Source organism: Triticum urartu, chromosome 6A (genome assembly GCF_056163025.1).
Source record: "Triticum urartu cultivar PI428250 chromosome 6A, HENAU_Tu73, whole genome shotgun sequence".
Classification (NCBI taxonomy): Eukaryota; Viridiplantae; Streptophyta; class Magnoliopsida; order Poales; family Poaceae; genus Triticum; species Triticum urartu.
The window spans coordinates 127,208,768-127,233,890 of record NC_141878.1 but is presented as its reverse complement, the minus strand read 5'-3'; the positions used below and the strand labels follow the sequence as shown (position 1 = coordinate 127,233,890).

The following is a 25,123-nucleotide window of genomic DNA, read 5'->3' as shown; positions in this document are numbered from 1 at the left end:
CCATTTAGGCTCCGTCGACATCGAGAAACCCCTAAACCATAGTGGTTAACCATTTAGGCTCCGTCGACGTCGAGAACCCCCTAAACCATAGTGGTTAGCCATCACATCATATGAAACTTAACTCATCACATCATATGAAACTTAACTCATCACATCATATGAAACTTAACTCATCACATCATAACAAACCTAGTACTCATCACATCATATCAAACCTAGTACTCATCACATCATATCAAACCTAGTACTCATCACATCATAACAAACTTAGTAATCATCACTTCATAACAAACCTAGTAATCATCACATCATAAAAAACCTAGTACTCATCACATCATAACAAACTTAGTTCACATAACTTCATAACAAACTTAGTAATCATCACTTCATAACATTGTTCACAAACATAACCCAGATGCACACATAACATAGTTAAAAATGTGACGCACATGACCAAGATGAACACAAACTTAATTCACATAACTTAGTACTCATCAGACTGGTTTCAAGTAGCATAACCCAGATGCACCCTCATGACAATCAGTTCCTTCCTCCCCTACTGGCATTAAAAAAGGACATCCATCCAAAATGATTTATTGGGTCATCAGATGCACCAGAAGTTGAAGCTCCAGAGGCAGATCTTGGAGCAAAGAATGGCCTTTGGTCTCTTGCAGAAGCAGATCTAGCCCCAGATGCCGTTGCAGCAGAAGATCTAGCCCCAGATGCCCTTGTAGAAGCAGATCTACCACCAGATGCAGGTGGGGGTTGTGATCTTGCAGGTGGAGTAGCTTCATGAGCATTCCTTGATCTTGCAGGTGCCTTGCAAACAAAAAGAAACATGTTAGTAAGTCAAACATGGTATTTACTAAAAATACAGTACAAGAAACCATAGAACTAATTAAAAAGGGATTACCACATGCTTGTGTTTCCTCATAGCCAGCTCTGGTTTTAGTTGAACCTTGCAGTTGGTGTACCTGTGTCCTTGAAGTCCACAATTACTACATGTTATAGTGGCCATTCTAGAACTATCCTTTGGCCTTGGAACTTCAAACTTGCCCTTTATCCTCTTCTCTTTTTTCCTTCCTCTCTTCACATGAAAATCAGGTGGATCTATGTCTGGGCTAGCTGTCTTTGTCCAGTCATGTTCACCTGGGACAGGATATATCATAGGCTCATAGGATGCTATGTAAAAAGGTTTTTTTAAAGAATATAGAAACATAGTCCTCTGGAAACCTTTTTGCCTTGTTAATGGCAGATACAGCATGGTTGCATGGTATGCCAGACAGGTCCCACTTTCTACAACCACATGTATGCATGTCCAAGTTGACTGGATGTGTTTGCTGCCCACTGGTCACTTGCCATAGATTTACACCTGCTTGAATGGGTTTGCAGTACCTGGCCCTTTCCTTTTCCACTTCTAGCTTCTCAGCATAATGGGGTGTGATCTCCCACATAGCTGTCTTTCCTCTCTCTCTATTCCTACGCCACCTCACCATCTGTTTGTCCTTAATACCATCAACCATAGTCCTAATAGGTTTTTTTTTCTGAAATCTAAGATGTACTTGTTGAACACCTCTGACAGGTTGTTAACAATCAAGTCTGTCTTGCAGTTGGTGTCAAAAGCATGCCTAGCCCAATGTTGTTTGGGTATTCCACTCAGCCACTTCCAAGCTTCCTCACTCTCATTTTTGAGATCATTCATTGCAATGTTAAACTTGTGCTGGTTATAAGTATAGCTGGCATTATCCATGCATTTCTTTAGATCTTCCCCCCTAAAGCCAGCATTTTGGAAATTTGCATATAGGTGTCTAAGGCAAAATCTTTGATGGCAGTTTGGAAATACTTGATTTACTGCATTTAGTAGCCCCTGTTCACATAATATAACACTAAGCTACTGAGTGTGTGCAGAAACTTATATGCAACATAACTTATATGCATAAAGATAAACAAGGACATGATGAAGCTACTATCTACAACATAACTTATATGCATAAATAAACAAGGAGATGCATACCTTCTGTCTATCAGACATGATAGTGTAAGGGCCAAATTTACCAACTTCTCCTCCTAGACATATCTTCAGTTGGTGTAGAAACCAACACCAGTTTGCTGTGTCCTCTTGTCCAACAATAGCAAATGCAAGTGGAAATATGTTGTTATTGCCATCTCTGCCAGTGGCTGCTAGGATTTGAGCACCAGTATTCAGCTTGATAAAGCACCCATCAACACCTACATTTAGATGCAAACAACAAACATGTATAAAGTTGTCATCTACAAGCAAATGTGGCATGAACATTGAGAAACATTCTAATTAAAGCAAGGAAACATGTAACTAACCAATGAATGGCCTGCATGCATTGAGAAATCCCTCCCTGGCTCCATTTATGCAGAAGAACATAGCATGAAACCTTGGTCCTGGGTGTGGTATTTTTGTTGTAGCTTTTGGAGTTATTGTTGCAACAATAACTCTACTTCTAGGGTTTGTATCCATGATGGTTTGGGCATAGTCCCTCAGCCTGGGATACTGCTTCTTGTGCTCTTCTAATACAGCTTCCACAGCAAGGTTTTTGGCCCTATAGGCCATGTGCCCGGGCACTTCAACACCATACTTCTCCTGGCAGTTGTCAATCATAGTAGCTATGCTAGTTGTTGGGTCAGACCTAAACAGTGACTCATATGTTTTAGCAAGCCACTTTGCACTAACCCTGGATGATTTTGTACTGCTTGGGCAAGTGTGCTGCAGCCTCATCTTTTTGATAGCAAATGTCTTTTCCCCTTTGATAACTGCAGCAACTATGAAGAACTGACAGTGCTCTTGTTTGTAGCAGGCAATGATCCTTTTGTCTGAGTTTCCGTGGTACCTGAAATTTCTGCACTGTGTAATGTGTAGGCTCAACAATGCTTCTCTGAATTGCTGCTGATTCTTGAAGCACATGTACATACATAACTGCTGATGTGGTTGCTCAATATTTTCATTGTACCATATCCTAGGTTTCCTTTTCTTTGCCCTACTCTTTCTACCTTTTTGTAGGACAAATGCTGGCGCCTCATGTCCATCATCACTGTCAAACAGCAAGCCATGATCTTCTTCATCAGATGAAGGATTGAAATCTGGTTTCACCTCCTCTAAAACATTAGAGTGTGACCTAGTGGTGGGGCATCTCCTGACTGGCAGCTTCTGCCTCTTCTTTGCAGGTTCTGGTATGGCTAGTTTTTCTCTTTCAGTTGGAGCACTCCTTTCAGTTGCAACATTCACCTGCTCCTCCTCCTGCTCCTCCTCCTCAAATAGATCCTCAACATCAGTGTCACCCTCATAATGCAGCGGTGGTTCCTCTTCTGATTCTTCATTAGAATCTTCATCTTCATATTCTTCCTCTGCCAGTCTCTTCCCCTCTATTATCTCTGTGTGTTCAGCTAAAATGTAGTTATCAGTGTCAGTTGCACCCTCAGAGTCAGAGTAACTCCTATATCCCTCCTCAAATAATTCCTCTTCCTCCAACACAGCTTTCAGCTTCCCCCTGACATTTCTACTCTCTTGTGTGCACATACCAGTAGGTTGTGTAGGATGAACTGTACTACTGCTGCTGCACTGACTCTGAAAAACTACACCATGATCATCAACAGCAAGCACAGCAGGCTCACTGAGATCATAAACAACAGGTGGTTCATATAAAACAGCAGCTAATTCATTTGGTCTCTGATGGATGTTACCATCACTAACTAATCCTGACTCTGAACTGACAGGTGTTGTTGCCCTAGCTAACAAATTCAGAACTAATGAATCCTCATATTGCTTCTTTAGTTCTTGCAATTTGATGTTAGTGTCAATCAGATCTAGTCCATGCTCTCTCTCAACTCCTGCTGCAGCTGTATTTCTCATGTGATATAGTTCATCATCAAAATTATATCCTACTACTGTCAACAGTGCATACAAGTTCAGAAATGTGACATCTGAGGTACAGATCTTCCTATCCAAATTATGCCATGCATCAAAGTGAATCCTAACATCCCATATAGCATCATCTAACCTACAAGTCACGGCAAAATTGAAAAAAATTCAGTGCTTTAAGAACACTAACCCTAGCCCTATGATATGAACAGACAAAATTAAAAACGAGGGATTTACAACACTCCATCCGCTCCACTGGTCCAGTGATGGCTTGTGGTTGGGTTGGCCAACCACATCTCAGCGAGCCGCAACCGTTGCTCCATGGACAGGGGCGCCTCCTCCTCCTCTTCCTCGTCGTCGGTGGAGTTGGACGACCTGGAGCAGTCCAGCCCCACGTGGTCATCGCTCCCCAGGCCGGGAAGGTCGCCGTAGCCGCCCACGACACCGCCGCCGCCGGGGGTCGCCGCAGCCATCGCCTGAGATCCACGGGGAGAGAGGAGATGGAGAGGGGAGAAAAAGGATAGGGTTCGTCTGGTTCGTCGGGTGGGATCCGGCTCGATTCGACCGCACCAGCCTCGTCCTAGTCAGCGCATCGGGCACACGCCGATTTGCCACCGTGTCGCCTGACGGGTGGGCCCGGTCTGTCAGATACATGGTCAATACATACTTATACGTCTGCCAGCCCATTTTGTAACGGTTAGGCCGAATAGTGGTACTGAACTGCGACATGCACGAGCAACGGTACTGACTCGTCACAACGTGCGCAAGTGTGGTATCTCCTTGCAATTAACTCATGATTACACCACGCACTCGACCTTCTTGAACCTTGCCTGCCCCGCGGGCGACGCAGGCAGCTTCAGCGGGCAGGCGGCCTCCAGCCTGCGCGTGCGGTGCGGCGGGTACCTAACCTCGCCGGCAAGCTTCAGCTCCAGCCGAAACCCGCCATCCGCCACACTCTCCTTCACGAGCGTTGCCACCCCGGCACTCCCCAGCGGCGCGGCGCACGCCCTCGCCCGCCGCCACGACATTGTAGGCCTCGGTCTTTCCCGGCCGGACACTCCGGCGCGAGCTCCCCTGGATCCGGACGCGGGCGAAGCGCTCGCCGGCGAAGAAGAGCTCAGCTTCGAGCGGCGCGAGCACGGCGCGCATGGCCCAGTTGCGGTTGCGCACGGAGACAGCGAGGGACACGTCGTAAGCGAGCCTGGTGCCGTTGGGCCCGGCGAGGGCGAGGCGGGTGAGGGAGGCGTCTTCGACAGCCACACGAACGGGGCGGACAGCGGTGAGTAACGTGACGAGGAGGCCCAAGAAGGCGGCCACGAGGAGGATCATGATAAGCGGACAGGGGTACCAGGGGAGGAATTTGCGCCAGTGGCCGCTTTCGCCGCGAAACGGCGAAAGGAACGCATCGTGGTTGTACGAGTACATGATTCGGCGGCAAGGCAAAGGCTGTTTATACAGACTCGGGAGGTGCGCGTGCATGCAAAAGGCTTGGAAAATCAACCGCTATGCAGGCAGCATAGAGCGACGATCGGACTCGGATTGGACTCCAAGCCGGATTGTTTTTTTCTATTCTTGAGGCAAAGCCGGGTTGTTTAAATATCGTATACACAAGGAATGTGTTATTAGAGCATCTCTAACAGATGCCGATCGCGCCGCGCGTAAAAAACACATATGCCACGCGCGTATCGGCTGGTTTGGCGCGGCGCGCAGCGCTGGCTCCAGCGGCCGCGCTAAAATGCAGCGCGCGCGCGTCGCTCCAGCAGCGCGCCAAAATGCAGCGCGCGTGACCCGCCGGTGCATTGCATATGGCATTTTTTAACATAAAATGATGAACATTTTCAACACAATAAAAATTTCAGACAAACAAGTTGATGAAGTTCATGCCCACAAGTTCATCCAACCAAGTTTAAAATCTTTGGCCGCGCCGCATTGGGGAGCTTTGAGGAGGGGGTGGCGGCGACTCGGGCCGGCGCCGGCGCGACGCCACCCGCCGCCGAGGTCATCCGCGGCGGCATGAAGAGGCCGCGCGCGAGGCCGCTCGTCGGAGGAGCTCCGGCGGCGGCGAGGCCAACGCCACCCGGGCTAGGGTTTGTGGCGGCGGCGAGGGGGAGGGGGGGCGAGGGGGTCGCGGCTATAGGACGGGGTGAGCGGGGTGCCGGCGCGTGCGTCCATGGGTGCGGGTCGTCGGCGCCGGCGCGCGCGAGGCTTTGGAGGGGGAGAAGAAGAGCGCACAGCGCGAGCGTCGAGTGTGCCGCGCGCGGAAGCGGGTGCCGCAAATACACCGCGCGATGAACCGCATCCACGCGCGCGTCCAACTGCTTATACCGCGCGTGCGCTTATTGCGCGCCCGCTGGGGCCATCCGCCGGGTTGCTCGTGCACTAAAACGGGAGATTTTGCGGTGCGGCGCCTGTTTAGCGTGCCTGTTGGAGATGCTCTTAGGCCCAATGATCGAGCGAACGAGTAATATTCATTCCAGAATGTATTGTTCACTCCATAGACTTTTGGCTGAACCAGAATCATTTTATGCTAGAGTTTTGAAAGCCAAGTACTTCCCTGATGGCAACCTTCTTAACTGCAATCTTAAGAAGGGTAGTTCTTACACATGGCAGGAGTCTATGGAGTGGAATTCAAACTTTTAAAAAAGGGCGTATATGGAGGGTAGGGGACGGCTCTCAAATAAATATATGGAAGGATCCATGGATCCCAAGTAGTCCTACAAGGAGAGTAATGACACCAAGAGGCAATATTGCTATCACAAGAGTTTCTGAATTAATAGATGAAAAAAATAGAGTTTGGGATGAGCAGTTGCTTAATGAATTGTTTTGGCCTATTGATGTGCAACGTATTCTGAACATTCCCTTGGCCCTCGAAATGATGAGCGATTTTGTCTCTTGGCACTTCAATAAGAATGGTATTTTCTCTGTAGGGTCAGCTTATTATGAAGAATAGGAACTCCAGCATGAACGAAAATTGAGAATGACAAACTCAGTTCAATCCTCAAGTACTAATCCTATTTGGAGAACCATTTGGAAATTATGTGTGCCGGCCAAGATAAAAATTCATGTGTGGAGAGCTTTACTTGGAGCTATCCCTTACATGGGGGTTCTAGCTAACAGACATATGATGACTAGCTCGCGGTGTCCTCTATGTACTGCTGATTGTGAAAAAGTATCAAACATGCCCTCTTATTATGCCCTAGGGTTCAAGAAGAGTGGCACATCCCGGGGCTGGGAATATGGTAATTGAAGTATGTGCTGCTGCAAATTGTGAAGGAGGCTCGACGCTAGCTGATTTATTTTTGTCCAGGAGCAATTTACAGCCTTCGATGTCAGGGGTCCAACGTAATGAACCAGTGGCCACTACTGTGTGGTACGTGTGGTGGGAACGACGCCACTACGTTCATGAGGATCTCCTACAGGACCCAGCCAGATCAGCACAGGCCATTGCTGCATTAGCAAAGAATTTCACGAGAGCAAGAGAAAAGAAGACGAGGATTAGGAGACATGTCTGGGAGAAGCCACCTGGAGGCACTGTGAAACTTAATATAGATGTTGGTTTTGATCTGGATAGTGGCTCCGGGAATACAGGAGCAATATTACGTGATGACATGGGAATTTTCATGGTTGGCTCATGCGGTGATATTCCCTTTGTGGAGGACGCGGCGACGGCAGAAGCAAGGGCCCTGAGAGATGGGTTGCTGCTAGCAAATGATCTGGGATGCAACAAACTATACGTTGAAGCAGATTGCATGGAGGTGATTGAGGTTATGCAGAGCGGTGGGAACTCCCTCGGGCCGGCGGCGGCCATCTATGAAGAGTGCTCTTTCTTAGCTCGTAATTTCAGTTTTATAGTATTTAATCATTGTCCTAGGGAAGCCAATATGGTGGCAGATGTATTGGCTAGGAACTCGAAGACACCTCGAACTATTGTTTGGAAGACCGAGCCTCCAGCGTTTCTAGTGGATGTTTTATCGAACGATGTATCCTTGTTTTCACATGAAATATAAACCGCCATGATGGCTTTCCCTAAAAAAACGAGTAATATTGATTCTCCACAGGATTTGCTATAGCCAGATTTCAGCACGAGAGTTTTTTTAGGGGTAGCACGAGTTATATGTCTTGCTTCACACGAGACTGGCTTCTGACTCGCCTGAAGCGCCCCGCAACCGCGCACGCACACTGTCGGTCGGTCCAGAGTGAAGTCTGTTCTAAACCCTGAGATTGTAGAGCGCGACGCAAATGAACCTCAATGTATAAATCCCTAAAGTCCATACCATATACTCATCGATCCTTGTCAATAGTGACCCTAAACCCACCATGTACCTGTTTGGAAGGCCAGTCCTTGTACAACATTGTCAGTTCCGCTTTCCCCTCTCTTGCAGGGGCGTAACCGGAGGCGAACCGTCTGCCAGCGTTCTCCACCAGCGAAAGGAGGGGCTCCTTCACCCTTATCCGGCGACGGGAGGGGAGAGGAACCTGTCGATGTAGTGTAGATAGGTTAGGGCTACGTGTGTGCTCGTCCGCTGGTACGTTTTCAATGATGATGGCGGCGACCAATAAATATGCCCTGGTTCTGTCTCTGGTGGCTTCCTAAGGTTCGGTCAACGGCGGATCTGGTGGCTGGTTCGCCAATCAGGGCTAGGGCAGCGACGATGCTGGCCCTGATGTGGCTTTCCTGCTCTGACCTCGTCGTCGCGGCGGCGACCTGTCAGAATCGGGGCTCCGAGGACCCAACAAGATTCGAACTCTGGGGTGCGCTCGCTGTACCCGCTACGCTTTGTCTCGCGACTCACAAACTCACGACAATGCTCCGGCGCGCTTGAGCTAGGGAAGACGAACGAAGACACGACAGTTTACCCAAGCTTGGGCTACATTGCGGTGTAAAAACCCTTCTCCTGTCTTTTAGGGAAGAGCATGCTGCGTGGGGACTAAGAGGCTTCTGGGCTTATGGACTAAGAGGTTGTGGCCTTTCTCTGTTTTTATAAAAAGAAGTCCATTCACCCTAAAATGCGTCTTGATGGACAAATACTCCCCTCAACTCGAATTTGGTACGATTTCAACCCCCAAATCCTCAAAACCGGATGAATCTCCCCCTTAGGTGGTTTTGCTGCTGAGTTGTCAGATTGTAGGCGGTTTTAGAATATGATTAGGCATTTGACTCTATTTTCTTAGAAGCTAAACATTTGACTCTTTTGACGTGGCACCAGACCAGTCATCCTCGCTCATTCTTTTTCCTTCATTCATAATGCATGTCGTTGTAGACCATGGCTACGAGGATGCCGCTGCATCTGCCGTCGGAAGCGTTGAGCGCGATGTCACGGGGACGTCGCGGCAGGACCTTTCCACCCAGCGAGCATGCCAGGCGGCATGTCCTCCCACCGGCCGGCCACGAGGTCGAACACGGCGCCCTCCTTGGCGCAGCTGCCGTGTACGTTGACTATGCAGACCTTCCACCCGCGCAGACGACATCCGCGGCGTCCCGGCTGAACCGCACGTCCCGCAGTGGCGGGAGCGGCTCCCACGGCGCGAACGGCGTGGCGGGGTCCCCTGTCGACCCGGAGCGCGCGACAGCGAGGTCGGAGCTAGCGCCCATGCCTCTCGCCATGAACAGGCGGCCGCGCGCTGCGCCCGCCATGCAACTGCGCGGGGCGACCAACCAGCGCGGCACGGGCGCGGTGGCCGGGTCAAACACGAGTGGGCTGCAAAGCGCCGGCTGGAGCGGCTAAGTGAACCCCACGATGAGGATGAGCCGCCCCGCCGCGGCCACGAATTGGAGCGGCAGCCAGCGAGAGAGGAACGACTGGTGGTAGAGCGCGGGGGTGGCAACGAGATCGGCGGCGGCGGCAGCCCGTCCCACCGCGCGGCAATCGGATCGTAGGCCGTGAAGGGAGTGCCACCATTGCTAGTGCCCTCGAGGAGCGCGTAGAGCGAGAGGAACAGCGGGAACGACGCCGCGTACAGGAGGCGGCGCCACGAGCGACAGAGACGATGTGCATGAGGAGCAGGCGAGCTTTACTGTCTATCTATGCATCCCCAAATACCATGCCACGTCACACGATCTATTCCCAAAACCGCCTAAAATCAAACGGAAACCACGTAAGGGTGAGATTTACCCAGTTTCAAGGATTTGGGGGCTATAATCGTACCAAATTTGAGTTTAGGGGGTTATTTGTCCCTCAGACTGCATTTGGGGGTGAAAATGGACTTCTTTCTTTTTTATAAGAAGAAAAAGGATAGACGCGGGCTTGCATGAACCGTGGGCCGCTGGAACCGGGCCCATCTTTATTCAGCTCACCAGGGGTGCCGCACCAACGAAGAGACTTGTCTCAAAAATAAAACCCAACGAAGAGACCACCAGTCCACCAGCGGGACGTGGCGACTGCTCTGAAACCCCCAAACCAAAACCATGGAGCAAGCCACCCCTCCCGCCGCCGCTGGCGTCGACCTATCCCCGGCGGCGACCGACCTCGGCCGGGTGCACCTCCTGCCCTGCGGCATCAGGCACAACAGCGCCGCCGCCGTCTCCGACTACTTCAAGCCGAGGGACACTGGTCCGTTCGCTCGTTTCCCCTCCTCTCTCTGTTCGTCCGTCTACCTTCTGTCTGTTTGGTTGACGAATTGGTGGGTGCGTGCGTGCGCGCAGGCGTGGAGGTGGATGGGGTGAAGGTGGAGGAGGCCTTCTTCCGCGGGAGGAACCTGCAGGGCGCCACCGTCGCGCTCCCCGATGGCTACCGAGGTGAGCTCCCGCGATCTGATGGTGCCATGTAAACCTGTTTCTGCTCGGTGGAAACGGTGACGATACTTAGATTTGGGAGCTCTGGAACAGATTTGAAAAACTGCACAAAGCAAACTTCTCTCTGTTGGAATTATGCTGTCCTTCTATCCATATATGAGAAATGTGCGCGCTACTGCTTGATGTTAAAGCTTTTCTTTGAGATCTGGATATTTAAAGATGTATCGTGGCCTGATCCTGTGTTAAATTAAAATGTGCCAGAGTGTACTTACTTAGATAGGCTTAATTCATTTCAACAGGGTGGTGCTTATAATGGAAACCTTCGCAAGGGACGTGAAATTTGGTTTAGCTCACCACAGAAATGGCCATTGAATTGTGACATGGTCTTTTACTATTTTATTATCTTGTGTCAAACCCGCATGGAAACAAAAATCTTAGATGCCTTATTCCTGGCAGAATGTAAAATTGTCTAGGGATACTAGGTTTATAAATATAACAATGTATTTCTGGACTATTAAGGCCCTGTTCGGAGTCACTCTGACTCCACAACTCCGCTCCGGAGCAGCCAGAGCTGTAGTTGCAAATCAGGGAGCAGCTAATTCCTCGCTCCGCAGATCCTTGAATTTTCAGAAGTTGGTGGGTTGCCGAACAGGCACTAATATACACACACGTGCAGTAGGGGTTCTCCCCTACTGTCTCATTCTCATTTGTCAAAAAAAAAGAGTATTTCTGGACTATAGCGATGGTATGATATGATGTTGGTCACACTCTACTCTTCCATGTTTTCAGTACAATGTCTGAGTTTGGCACCATCTTCTTGTATGTTGCTCGAGTTTGGTGGTCTGAAACTTACCTGTAGGTTATGTACTGGAGAAGAAGAAGAACGAAGAAAAGGATGCTCAGGGCATGGATGAGGAGGCTAGCAATTTTGTATCCCGTGCAGAATTCCAGAACATAACTTACTGGAATCATGACACCATGCCATCAGCAGAGGATCCTCTCCCACGGTCCTTTCATTGGTTAGCCATTGCGAATGCAGTAAGTGTTTTTTCCTTTCTTTCCAGAATGTGTTTGATCCATTTTTAGCAGTTGAGTTGTTATGCTTCTGTACTGTTCGGCTTCCATCCCTAAAATATTTGGTACATGACTGTTGACCATGTTAGTCAGGGTAAAGTACATAATAAAATATTTGGTTGATGATATTTGGTACATGACTGTTGACCATGTTAGTCAGGGTAAAGTACATAATAAAATATTTGGTTGATGACTGTCGACCATGTTAGTCAGGGTAAGGTACATAAGACAAAATTTTGGTGAAGTCAATATGAGCTATTCCCATAGAATGAATTAACTTCTACTAATTGCTTGGTGAGTTTGATTATGTTAACCATTGTGTATGCAGTGAGTGTTATTTTTCTTCCAGAATTTGTTTAATCCATTTTGAGCAGACGAGCTGTTATGCTTTTGTACTGTTTAGCTTCCATCCCCCATATATTTGGCAGACGACCATTGACCATGTTAGTCAGGGTAAGGTTCATAAGACACTGGTGAAGTCAATATGATCTATGCCCATACAATGAATTAACTTGTACCCTTGCTTGGCTTGTTTGATTATGTTAGTAACTCCGCATTCCAAGTTCCACATTCTCTTCATGACTGTTAAATGGACAATGCTTTGCAAACTAAACATTATTGTTCGTTTGATTGATTCTGTAATGTGTTGTTCCTGGACCTACTTGTGCTGAGCTTACAGTTGACCAACATGATGTATCTTTGTTTGGCCAATATTCCTTTCATTTTGTTAGCCGGTTAGGTATGGTAACACGTAGTGGTATCTACTAAAAGAACTTGTGAAACTTTATCAGATTGTCTTAACTCAAGCTTCCTGTTTGTGCAGATGCACAAGCCAGTGACTGCTGAAGACATGGCTAACATGTCAGCCAGGCAGAATCAGAACAGTTGACCAAGATCTATTACATAGTGAATCTGTTATTTAGTTCCAGCAAGAGCCAATCTAACAAGCAATCTACCACCCTGATGAACTTGGAATGTTGCAATTGTAACGGTCGTTAGCTGCGAGCCTGTGAGGGCCAGGCACTCTTGTGTTAAGATTATCAGTCTGTGTTGCCAACCTGTTGTTCTCTTCTTGAGGGGGCTCTTTCCTGTTCTACTGAGCAGTTCATTTGTCAGCCTATCAGAGTGTAGTATCAAAAAACGTCTTACATTATGGGACGGAGGGAGTACATGTGATCTTGTGAATTTAAGTTCTCATGTCTTGATATGATGTGGACATATTAAATTGTCATAATATGACACAGGAAATTCTCATAATTATAAGTGCCAATGTGCTACCGCTGCTCCCAACCTAAGAGAAGTGCCACATTTTAGTCATTTTTTTAAAGGATGCTTTGATAATGAAATCATTTCTAACACCAAGATAGATTGCGTCATATAAATTTGTTGCAAGACTTAAACATGACTTTTTGCCATTTTTCCAAGGTACTCCCTCGATAAAGAAATATAAGAGCGTTTAGATCACTACTTTTCCACGTTGTTATATTTATTTACAAAGGGAGTAGTAGATATGATCGTACTATCCTGGCAAAAAAAAAACAATGATCGGTATTAGGTAGCACAAGCGTGGTAGCATACTACATGAGAGACGTCCTGGAAACCATTCAAAAATGAATATAAAGAAAAATAAACAACCTTGGCAAACAGCGGATTCAGAACCGGTTGTTTCCTGAAACAGCAAAACATCTGCAAAATTACATCACATTACAATGTTACAACAATACTGCGAGCAGAAGCCTCTTCCAGAACTCGATGAAAATCGAAGGATAACAAACCACTAAACCGTGTTCTAAGTTCTAACCCGCAGAGCCAAAAAAACAGAGATACAAATTTGATTGGTACAGCTCAATATGTAGTACAAACTTCTATCATAACTACGAGAAGATGGTAAAAAAAATGAACGCTATTAGGGCATGGCGGATTTCCTATTGTAAGCCATCGAAGAAACCAGGTCCGGCCTTTGATTTCAGTTCGTGGCCGGCGTCTTGACCTAACGCGACCATGTCATCAAAAGAATATGTTCCACTTCTTGACGTCTCGTATACTATAAGAACAATCATGCACAAACACAGAAATTATTGCCTAACAAAATATGGCTAGTTCATATCATATGAGCTTAATTGAAAAGAAAACCATACCTATAGAGCCATCTGGTGAAGCCAATAGCCCCCGGAATGAGCAGTTCCCATCCTTGTCACGATAAGCATATGCCGCAATTGGAGTTCGGCAGTTACCATCAAGAACAGACAAGAATTCTCTTTCACATGCAACAGCTAATCTGGTATCTTCATGATTCAAAGAGGACAGATACTCCATCTACACACAAAAAATGGAAAGAGGGGGGATCAGCATCTTTAACTAGATGGTGTAAACAAAAGAAAAACTCAGGCAATTGGCTGGTGTGTTCTGCGCACAACACAGAATGAAACTCAGGGCACCTACGCACAACACAGAATGAAACAACAGTATGCAATAGGAAATCAGAATGTTCTAACTCCATGCTCTCTGAGTAATTTCGAAAACTAAAATATTCAACATGGTGTGGTCAAAAATCAACAACAAAAAAATGATTGGAGGCAAGCTAGGCAAAATGGCTAATAGCCGAGCAATTTTAACATGCTCCCTCTTACCCCCTCTTTTCACATGGGAGGTAATCAGGTAAGAAGGTAAGAGTTAATCAAACCCACTACTCAATGCAACCAATGGCTCAGATCTATTTTGTACTCTTACCTCTCAAGTAAAAAGGGGAGGTAAGAGGGAGCATGTTAAGAAACCTCAATAAAGATGTGAAATATGAAGAGTTGGTCGACAATGCAGAATTGAACACAACTGCATCTTTGTAAGAACATGATGTGGTACAATGGCCAATAAAGACCACAAAATAGACACTTGAACCTATCAGGTTATCAGAGGCACATGCAAAATTGAAGTATTAAAACATAGTGGCATAACACAGCTGGTACCACATTTGGGTATGGCATTATGCATGCATGCAGCATCTAAGATTTTTACTCTGCTAGCAGATTGAAACATTAGACGACCTACCATTTTATCATCATTGCTCCTGCAAGTTATTCCAATAGCGCCTTGAGCGACTGCTGGAAGCATTTCGTCTACTGATAATACAGATGTTGCAGTTTCTGGCATGCCTAACCGTTTTAGTCCAGCCAGTGCCAACAATGTAGCATGTACATCTCCTTCTTTAAGTTTCCTTAACCGTGTCTGAACATTTCCTCTGAAGTTAACAACCTGAAAACCAATTCACTATTGTTAAGCCCAAATTAACCAAGAAGAGTCTCTAATAAAAATGGCTTGTAAAATAATAAAGCAGTACATATTACTAAAGTAGAAGACTGATTTACAGTGGGATTGGATGGGTTTTAGATAAGATTTTTTTTTTTGCAAGAATACTGCTTGGCACATAAGGACATGAAACAACATCCCTTCAAAATAGCAATCTGTGATATACTCCCTCCGTTCCAAAATAGATGACCCACGCTTTGTACTAACTTTGTACTAAAGTTAGTACAAAGTTGAGTCATCTAATTTGGAACGGAGGGAGTATGTCCTTATACAAGTTTCAGGCAGTTTTATGTATGGAAAAGAAAAATATGAGTTTAACAGTGATGGGTTAGCATAGATTATTTTTAGAATGAAAAACAACAAGGAACAAAACATAAGGAAAGACGTATTGCACTAATGCAGTCATCACAAGTAGACTTACTTTTAGTGATGGATATTTATAGAGAATCTGAGATTGCCTCCGCAGGGAAGCACTTCCGATAACACTACCAGCAGGAAGCTCCCCAAGAGTTTTTGCAGTCAGGCATATGAATGCATCTCTCACATCTTCTCGTGGGAGGTTACAGGGCAATATCATGCCTTCGGGTAGATATGTTGGGACATCTTTCATCGAGTGGACCGCGATGTCAATGCTTCCCTGCAAGAGCGCATCGTCTATCTCCTTGGTGAATAAACCCTTGCCTCCTATATCCGCCAGGGGTTTGTCCAAGATCATGTCTCCTGTGGTCTTTATGATGACAATCTCAATGGCACCATCCTCGGCTAACTCCGTGTGTGCAGCTTTCAGTTCGTCACGGGTTTGACGGGCTTGTGCAAGAGCAAGAGGACTGTCCTACATAGTCAGCAATTTGGATTATAGACTTGCATGTGCAAGCAAGACACTTTGGTACAGAGGAGAGAAATAAAAACACATCGAACTGAACATTGAAAAAGACAGCTAGAATTCGACAGGACGCTTTTGTACTTTGAATTTGTCTCCCACCCCTAAAAATGAAGGCCGAAGCCACACAAATTTCCACCAAGTCAAATCATGAATTCAGTAGGCCAAAACAAGCAAAAGGTGGCCAGAAGCTAAACGAAACTCTGTATACATCCACGTGAAACCCAGAGCAAGTTCACCGAACTAAAAATCTCTGAAACATCTCACGTTGACCCCGAATCGAGCTGCTAACATGTATAGGTGCAGTTTTGCTGACTGGAAAATGTTCACTATTTAGCACGATTAAGGTCAACGGCGTGGTGCTACCGATGTTCCACGATTCCATCGAAGCCCCAGCTAAAATGCAAATCCTGGTAAACGTCCTCAACAATTCGCGTCAGAATCAGGCAATATCTGGCACCTAGAAACGCAATCGGGTCGGTCAGAGCCGCATCTCGAAACGGGAGCTCCTAGGGAAACAAAGACAGGATCTTGCGGGCGCCTCCGGCACATTGCCGCCCCCAAATCCAACCGAGTTAACACCCAGAGACGCGATTCTTGTACACCAAGCAACCGAGAATCTGTGACGAAGGGTTCGAATTGATCACCTCCCGCGCGTGCCAATCCGGATGAGGGAGACCTTGGGCTGCGCCTCGGCCTGGACGGCGACGGCGGCGCGCACCACCGCCCGGCGCGGGCGCGCGAGGCAGGTCGGCGAGCCGAGGAGGGTGTGGTTGGTGCATCTCAGCGTCGCCATCTCCGGCGGCTGGGAAGGGGGGCGAGAGAGGGGTCGGGCGAGGCGGGCGGGAGATGCAGGGGGAGGGAGGAGCAGAGCAGAGCAGAATTCTGCGCTGTTATGGAGAGGGCGGAGGGATGGATGAGGGGGCAGAGGATAATGTATTGTCCGGATTGGCCTACTCCTCCTCTCTCTAGTGCAGAGAGAGAGGGAGGGAGAGGGAAAGAAATCAGGTTTATTGGATCTTGTAGGTTTGCTGCGGTTTATTCAGCTCTTTTCCTCAACCAGCTTGAATGAATTTAATTTAGGACGTGTCTACCGAGCGGCTGGTTGCTCGATAGCAAATTCGTGGCAGCCTCTCCTTTTTAGGTATGTTTTTGTCTTAATCAAACAAATTAGGAATTATTTTATCCTCCTAGTAAGAAAAAGACAAAGACTATACAACATGTTTAACCAGAATTATAAAAGCACACACCCGAACCTGTGTGAACGCATTTAATTCAGCTTTAAAAAAAATTAGAAAAGCCACAACTTTTAAACGAAACATCGAAATTAAGATCCGCTTTCACCACTGAAATCCTCGCGATGTGCCCTTCGAAACTAGATTCCACATGGATATGTTTCGACAAACTTTTTCTGTGCAATTTTGTCCCCGTTTTGTGCAACTGGCTAGTTGTTGATGTGCAACTACCTAATAGTCGATGTGCAACTTTTTCTTTATCAGTTTTGCTAAAGCACATCTAGATGTGCCATAAGTATTGCACATCTAAGTCCTATGTTATTGATCTTACGTCGAGATTCGTGTGGATATTTCCCTTTTTCTTTTTTCTTTTTTCTTTTCTCTTTATGCTTGATTCACTCACTTAGATGTGCAATAATTAGAGCACATCTAGATGTGCCCTAGACACCTTTATCCATGGATGTGCAGTTTTCAATGATGACACCTCACCTCAAACTACCCACTATCAAGTGAGATGTGCAACTTCGTCTGCTACCCCAACCAACTGCTTAGTAGTCGATATGCAACTTTTCTCCTCTAGTTGGAAGTGCAATTTTCACTGTTTGCTACCTTGGTCAACTGCCAAGTAGTAGATGTGCAACTTCGGAAACAGTCCCAACCAACTACCTAATGGTTGATGTGTATGTGTAACTTTTCCCAGTACCCGTGGATGTGTAATTTTCATTGCCAGCACCCCTTTCCACCCACCCCAGCTAGTGAGATGTGCATCTTGAGGATCTCTCACCTGTAGACAACTTTTCTCCACCCTCATGGTCTTTGTGCATTTTTTCACCATTCAACAAATCCATACCAGTGAGATGTGCAACTTTATATGTTGCCCTGGCCAACTGCCTAGCAGATTCTGTGCAACTACTTCTATAGCCCCTGCCAACTAAAACTACATATACACAAGTATGGAGGGAAAGGAGTTGCCCCTCGACTACTAAAAAATTAGCTAAAACAATAGAGTAAGTTGCACATATAGCTGGTAGGGGTAGGTGGGGGCAATGGTATGACAACAATGGAAAATTATATCATCCATGTATAGGGAAGGGAGGGTTGCACATCGACTAATAGGTAGTTGGCCGAATAATAGACTAGTTGCACATCATTAAAAATTAGTTGTCGTGGTTACTAGGTTGCAAATCTCACAATAATTTCGATCATGCAACTTTAAAAATGGTTTTGAAAAAAGTTGAATCATGTTGTACTAAAATTGCACGATGGAGTAACTCTCGTAGTTGTGCATGAGCTACTACGGCAACGAGAGTGTGCAAATCCGCAACCGCGCATGAGAAATTATTCAACAAGAGTGTGCAACGTTGTGGTCGGTGCATGAGTAATTATGCCGACGAGAGTGTGCAATTCCGTGTCCCTTGCATGTGTGACTATGTCATCGAGAGTGTGCAACTCCACAGCTGTGCGCGAGAAACTATGCTGACAAGAGTGTGCAGATCCCATAATCATGCATGCAAGGTTATCAGAATCGCGATTTTGAATCGGATCGGAACCCCGATGGTAGGATCGCAAATCATAGAATCTTCACTATCAGAATCGTAGAAGCGTAGATTCTATGAAGTAAAATCGTAGAATCAGAGGGGTTAGTTTGGGTCATAAAGTCGTAGAATCGTATAATAGAATCGCGATTCTGACAACCTTGCATGCATGAGCTATTATGTCGACAAGAGTGCGCAACTCCGTCGCCGCGCATGTGCGACTACTCTACCGCGTGTGAGCAACTCTCGTGGTCGTGTGTGAGCTACTATACCAGCGAGAGTGTGCAACTACACAGCAGCGCGTGTGCGACTATGCCGCTATGCATGTGCACCTCCCCGACATGAGCTACTATTCTGACGAGAGTGTGCAACTCCACGACCACACGTGTGCGACTATGCCGCCGCACATGTGCAACTCACACAGTCGTGCGTGACCTACTATGCCGGCGAGAGTGTGCAACTTCGACAGCTATCCTAACCAAGTATCTGGCAGTCGATGGGCAACTTCGATATCATGGTGTGCAGCTTTGCGCGGCTTCCCGACAACTGCATCGCTCCACCTCCATCACCGAGAGAAAAGGAGGACATGATGCGGCTGGGGGCTACTGCTTTGGCTCCATGGCCAGGGTCTTCCCAGCGTCCTGCTAATCGTAGCCACAATGGATTTGTCGGTCGCACCCTGAACACCGCTGCGAGCGTGGATGTGGACACTCATGCGTGACCTACCACACCGATGAGAGTGTGCACCTCTACGGCCGAGCGTGCGCGACTGCACCGACGCGCGTGTGCACCTCCATGGATGTGCGTGTGCGACTATGACGTGCTTACAAACATCACACACTCTAGCTACACTTAGTAAGCAATGCGAGCGCGAGTCATCATCTTGCCAACTTAGTATCACCATGTTGTGTAACTTCTCAATGGTCATATCCAATTGAGAACTATTATGTGTGCAACAACTACTGCGAATGCCAACAAAAAAAATATTACTAGCAAACATAGATCAACTTAAGCAACTCCGTACCAATAGGATGTGCAACTTTGACAAGTACCCCGACCAACTTCCTGGCAGTCGTTGTGCAACTCCGAAAGCATGGTTGTGCAACTTTACGTGTCTTTCCGACGATGATATCGCTCCAACTCCAACACCGAGAAAAAAAGAGACAGTCTGTTGCGCTACTGCTCCGGCTCCACGAGTAGGGGTCTTCCACAATCAACATGACCTGTTAACCCATCCATAATGGATTTGTGAGTCACACCTCGAGCACCACTGCGTCACCTCCACTCCAACTACCCCTTGCAGTACGAATGCAACTTCTACGGCTACCCTGTGCAACTCTGAAAGTATGGTTGTGCAACTCTTCCTATGGTGAGAAAATCCGAGATTGATAAATTACAAAACATACAAGCGTTGCAGTATTAGTTGACTAAAGAAAACATCTATTTCAGCATCCAATCATCCACTGAATGATAGGTTTCTGCAAGGAAGATGAAAAATACATAGACTGGACCTTTGCTTCGGCGGATATGTCCAGATTGCATTGTATACTACTTAAACAGTTTGGAACAAATCGGAAACTCCTTGACAACAACATTAGAAACAAATCCATAGATAATAGTAATACTACTTTGCAGCCTAAATCCACCCGAGAAGACACCTTGTCTCCAACTAATAAACTAGTAATTAACTACAGTCTTACACCCGCATAATGATACTATCATTAGGAGAAGATTTGAGAACAGTTGGTGTTCTTTTCGATCCAAATGCAGAAACGCAGCTCCTTGATGAACGAGAGGAAGTAGGATGTGTGGATCTCAAATCCAGTGGCGATGGAGAAGATAGGGAGGGGCGGCGGCGGAGGCGCGCCGAAGTCGACGCAGATGGAGAGGAGGCACAGCATGGCGGTGGTCGGCGGGGGCGAGCTTGACCCGAGGCGTGGATCCTCCACGGCGGCGACCTGTGTGGAACAGAGAGAGAGCTGAGAGGGAGAGCGAAGGAAGAAAGAGGAGGGAAGGCAGGAGGGGACCGGCGTGACGCGGATCCTGTTTGCCGGCGAGACGGCCGCTCATGAAGCTCCTGGGCGGCGTGCTTCACCAGATGCGTGCAAGGGGATTAGTTGTTTTTTTTTCTGAAGAGAGGCATCTACTGAAGAGAGATAGCGAGTCAGCGACGACTGTTTCTGTCGGCTAGCGCGGCCGCTCGTTTCCTCCGGATCGTGCGCGCGCACTTTTTAGGTTCTGGGTTTAATTTATTACTACCCCGTCTCATAATGTAGAACATGTTACATTATGGGACGAAGGGAGTAGGTTCGTTTTTATTTGCTGTGGTTTTTATTTATTTATTTGCGAACCAACCTGTGGTTGGATGGTTAGAGGGACTGTGGTATCCCAGCCCATCAGGGTTCAAATCCTGATGCTCGCATTTATTCTTGAATTTATTTCAGAATTTCCGGCGATGCGCATTCAGTGGAAGGAGACGTTCCCGTCGACGACGAGGTGCCTACGGTGCCTTCGTAAATCTCAAAATGATATGCCGGCTCAGTCTTTCGGAGGTGCTCATAGGGGTAGGGTGTGCGTGTGTGCGTTCATAGGGGTGAGTGTATGCGGGTGTATATGAGCGCTTGTGTCTGTATTGATGTTCAAAAAAAGGTTCATTTTTATTTAGTCCACGTATTAGCTTTATTGAAAGTCAAGTTTTGCAAACTTTGACAAAGTTTATAAACAAAAATATTAACATATACAATAACAAATCAATACCATTAGATTCATTGTTGAATGTACTTTCACATCATATACATTTGTTATAGTAAATGTTTATAGTGTTTTCTATAAACTTGATCAAACTTTATGAAGTTTGACTTCAGTCAAATCTAATATGCAGAGTAAATAAAAACGGATGGAGTAAGATAGGGCTTGTTTATTTTGTTGGGATCTTTTAGATATACAGAAGATGAGTTTAGCATGACGGAAGATTTATCTTTCGTCATGTATTAATAGATTTGATGTTTTTTACAATGACTAAGTATTGAAGAGTACTCCTTCGCTCGTATGCAAGGGCAACCCGCTGCGTGGGTTTCCTGTGTCGACGGTCTACCTCATCTCTTGTAGTCTTAGGGCCATGGAGGCACGGTGGATCTCGACCCTTACTGGTCGGAGGACTTTATTTTTGGATGTTTTCGTGAGTTTTGTTAGGGTTTGTTTCTTGCTTTGAGAGGCAAGCGATGGCAGCTCTTTAAAGAAGAAATAAGGTTATCCCCGCCTAGGCCTCGTCACAGCGGTGCTTCTAGCGTCGTTGGAGGGCATGTGGAGGTTTGTATCTGACAGATCTCACGGGATTCGGACGACGTTCAACTTCAGTGGATCCGGTCCCTATTCGTGTGTCTACAGGTTGGATGCTTCCGATCTATGCTTCTTTTCATCGGCATCGGTTGTGGTGCGCTGGTCCCGTAGGCCATTGCACGACGACTTCCCGACTGTCTACTACAACAAGTTTGCCCGGCTTCGGTGAGGGAGGGGCTTTGGCGGTGGTGAGCTTAAGGCTCGATCTCATCCCTAAATGGTCTATGGATCTGAATGTAATTTTTATTTCTTATGTTCTTTGTACTATCTTGATAGTTGATGAATAGAATGTAAATTTTTTCTGAAAAAAAAGGACTGAGTATTGAAGACGATGGAGAAAAGTCTTTGTAAACCTTCAAGAGTGAATATCAATGAACCACATGTATTCAGACGAAAGATTTAGAAAACAACAACTTTCTGGAAAAAAACATCAGAAAACCAAATTATTGGGGCTAAAGGTAGTTGATGACATGTACACATGGTTTAGTTGTAGTCTTTTTGAATAAGAGTATCGATCCTACATGCAGCAGATGAATTGGATTTTGTCCTTTATAGAGACTTATGAAATGTGCCTGCAAGTTAAGTAGACGCAAAGTAAAATGAAGGTGAATGGTTGTGATAATTTTGAGTAGAGTGCAAACAAAAGTAAATAGCATAAAAGAAGTAAAAGAGCACAACGAGGTGAATAAAGCGATAAAATAAGTAAGAGAATTAAGGCATTCTCGGAGAGTCCGGAGTTCTAGGTTGGATACTTGAGCCACTGTTGATATTTGTAATTAGGCGGATCCGGGTACAAACATAGGGTATATGTTCTGCTCGAGTTAGACTTCATACCACGCACATCACTAGCGTGGTTTCCTAGTTCCGGTTCTCAATACGACAATTAAGGGTTTTCCCTTGGACGTGACCGCACTAAGAGTTCTCCGTTATTCTCCTATCAGTTGCAAAGGTATGGTAGAGAGAATTTTTCTATCACCTCGAATAACCTCAGCATCTTAGCATTTACAAAGACAGTAATATGCTCTGTAGTATTCAAGGTGAAAATACTGAGTGGGACTCCTTCACAACATTCACGACTGTTATTAAATCAAGCATTCAACAGAGAATCGCATATCCACATAAGCATTCAGCACCTATACATACCAAGGTTCATCCATATCCATGAGAACTAAGAAAACTACTCACACATGGCAAGCATTATATGAATAGGGACGATAAACATGGATGATAAATCAAAGTAATACATGTAGGGATCCACTAGGGTTCGGTACTACAATGGAATGGATATGGGATGGTGATGAAGATGGTTGATGTCCGAGTCTCCTTGCACAAGGTGATGGCGATGACGGAGTCGTCATTACCGATTTCCCCTCTCAATGCCTTCCGGAAGTTGACGGAGTCTCCAATGCCCTCAAGGTGATGGCTATGACAGAGTCTCCTTGCACAAGCAAGCACGATGGCATAGTCGACTACGTCGATGAAGAAGGTTGCGCTAGTATTGGCCACAAGCTTGAGCATCGAGAGTGCAACCTAGAAGTTCGATCATGATTGGCATGAGCCCTAGCACGAGCATAACACTCGCCTCTATTACAGTCAGGCGAGAGTGCACCAAAATCGACAAGTGAGTGTGGTGTAAAACTCTAAGAAAAGCTCACCACGATTTCTCGCCAGTACATGGTAATGGTGCCAGGGTGTTCTCCATTGGTATGGTCACTACAAAAAAATACACTTCCGTGATGATACGTGTTTGTCATAGTAGGTCTTTTTTTTTGTCATGCATGTACATCCATGACAATTTTATGACAGAATCAAGATAGTCATACCTGTGCTGTCGTAGAAGTGTTCCATGACATTACCAAAATTATCATCACGGAAGTGTCCACTTCCATGACGATAAATCGCGCGTCACAGAAGTGCTTTCGTCAATGGTGACCGACACGTGGCATCCACCGTAACGGAACGCCGTTAAGCTATCGGGTCGGGTTTTGGATCCGATAACCTGTTAACAGCCCCGACCAATGGGGATTTTCCATGTGTAAAATCATCATTGGCTAGAGGAAACACGTGTCGGCTCATCGTCGGGACAGATGTCATCCACTCACTGGACAGAATGCGCCTATGATACGTCGACACGTGGCACGACCCAACAAGTTTAAATGGGCCGACCCACCTAAAGGCCCACAAGATTTTGCTGACCATAATGGGTCGGCCCAGCTAAAGACCCACAAGATTTTGCGGACCATGATGGGCTGGCCCAACTAAAGGCCCACAAGATTTCGCGGGCCATAATGGGCCGGCCCAGGTAAAAGCCCACAAGATTTTCGTGTGCCATAATAGGCCCGCCCAGGTAAAGTCGCACAAAATTCTTGCGGATCATAATGGTCCGGCCCAGCTAAAGGCCCACGAGATTTCGCCGACATTAATGGGCCGGCCCAGCTGTAGGCCCATAAGATTTTGTGGACCCTAGTAGGCCGGCCCGTTAACTGGCTGCCATGTTTTGGGCCAAATGCCGGTCCATATTTGATCCAGTCTATTAATGGCCTGCCACGCTCTGGGCCTAATAGTGGCCCATATGAGATCCGGCCCGTTAAAAGCCTACCACGTTCTGGGCCAAATTACGGCCCAGATCAGGTCCGGCCCTTTAAGAGGTTTTGGGCCTAATTATGGCCCATATCGGATTCGGCCTGTCAACTAGACACTATGCTTTTGGGCCCACTTGCTAAAGGCCCACTTAGTAATTCGGCCTGATATTAGTTTTGGCCTGTTAAGGGTCCGTTTAACATTTTGGCCCTATATTAATTTCAGTCTGTTAAAAGCCCGTCATATAGTTGGGCCTAACTACGGCCCGGTTTGCATCCGGCCTGCTCGCAACCGATATCTGATTGGGCCAAATAAGGACCGAGACAATTTTTCGGCCTGTTAAAAGCCCGTGATTTGATTCGCACAATCATGGGCCGGGGTTCATTTCAGGCTGCTGCCGGCCCGTGAGCTGATCGGCACGTTTCAGGCCCAACCTACATCGTGATTGCATGACGGCCCGATTATGTACCGTAATTTTACGGTTTGGCCGGTTTACTGCGAAGACAGGATATATATACAGTAAAATAACTGCAGCATCATGAATAAGAAAAAACC

General features: G+C 46.6%; 2 protein-coding genes and 2 pseudogenes across 2 annotated transcripts; 1 reads left to right on the top strand and 3 right to left on the bottom strand.

Moving 5' to 3' along the window:
• Positions 1-540: 540 nt before the first annotated feature.
• On the bottom strand, positions 541-2,032 carry LOC147964440 (uncharacterized; annotated as a pseudogene).
• Positions 2,033-8,923: 6,891 nt separating this feature from the next.
• Positions 8,924-10,076, bottom strand: LOC125516653 (F-box/kelch-repeat protein SKIP25 pseudogene; annotated as a pseudogene).
• A 150-nt stretch (positions 10,077-10,226) lies between these two features.
• Positions 10,227-12,953, top strand: LOC125516248 (ribonuclease H2 subunit C-like protein). Its single transcript, XM_048681735.2, has 4 exons — positions 10,227-10,440; positions 10,533-10,625; positions 11,482-11,660; positions 12,520-12,953. Exons 1-4 carry the CDS (start codon positions 10,296-10,298, stop codon positions 12,583-12,585), a joined length of 483 nt encoding a protein of 160 aa, XP_048537692.1. The 5' UTR covers positions 10,227-10,295; the 3' UTR covers positions 12,586-12,953.
• A 394-nt stretch (positions 12,954-13,347) lies between these two features.
• HEMC (hydroxymethylbilane synthase) lies at positions 13,348-16,847 on the bottom strand. Its single transcript, XM_048681734.2, has 5 exons — positions 16,527-16,847; positions 15,421-15,826; positions 14,742-14,945; positions 13,835-14,012; positions 13,348-13,740 (listed from the first exon to the last, which is right to left on the bottom strand). The coding sequence occupies exons 1-5, from the start codon at positions 16,673-16,675 to the stop codon at positions 13,622-13,624; spliced, it is 1,056 nt and encodes a 351-aa protein (XP_048537691.1). The 5' UTR covers positions 16,676-16,847; the 3' UTR covers positions 13,348-13,621.
• Between the last annotated feature and the right edge of the window lie 8,276 nt (positions 16,848-25,123).

Bases quoted from the DNA above. Each gene is read 5' to 3' on its own strand.
- LOC125516248 (XM_048681735.2), top strand. From the start codon at position 10,296: ATGGAGCAAGCCACCCCTCCCGCCGCCGCTGGCGTCGACCTATCCCCG. The intron at 10,626-11,481 runs GTGAGCTCCCGC...ACTTACCTGTAG, and splicing joins GCTCCCCGATGGCTACCGAG to GTTATGTACTGGAGAAGAAG. The intron at 11,661-12,519 runs GTAAGTGTTTTT...CTGTTTGTGCAG, and splicing joins GGTTAGCCATTGCGAATGCA to ATGCACAAGCCAGTGACTGC.
- HEMC (XM_048681734.2), bottom strand. From the start codon at position 16,675: ATGGCGACGCTGAGATGCACCAACCACACCCTCCTCGGCTCGCCGACC. The intron at 15,827-16,526 runs GTGATCAATTCG...TATGTAGGACAG, and splicing joins CGGATTGGCACGCGCGGGAG to TCCTCTTGCTCTTGCACAAG. The intron at 14,013-14,741 runs GTAGGTCGTCTA...TTTTGTGTGTAG, and splicing joins GGAGCAATGATGATAAAATG to ATGGAGTATCTGTCCTCTTT.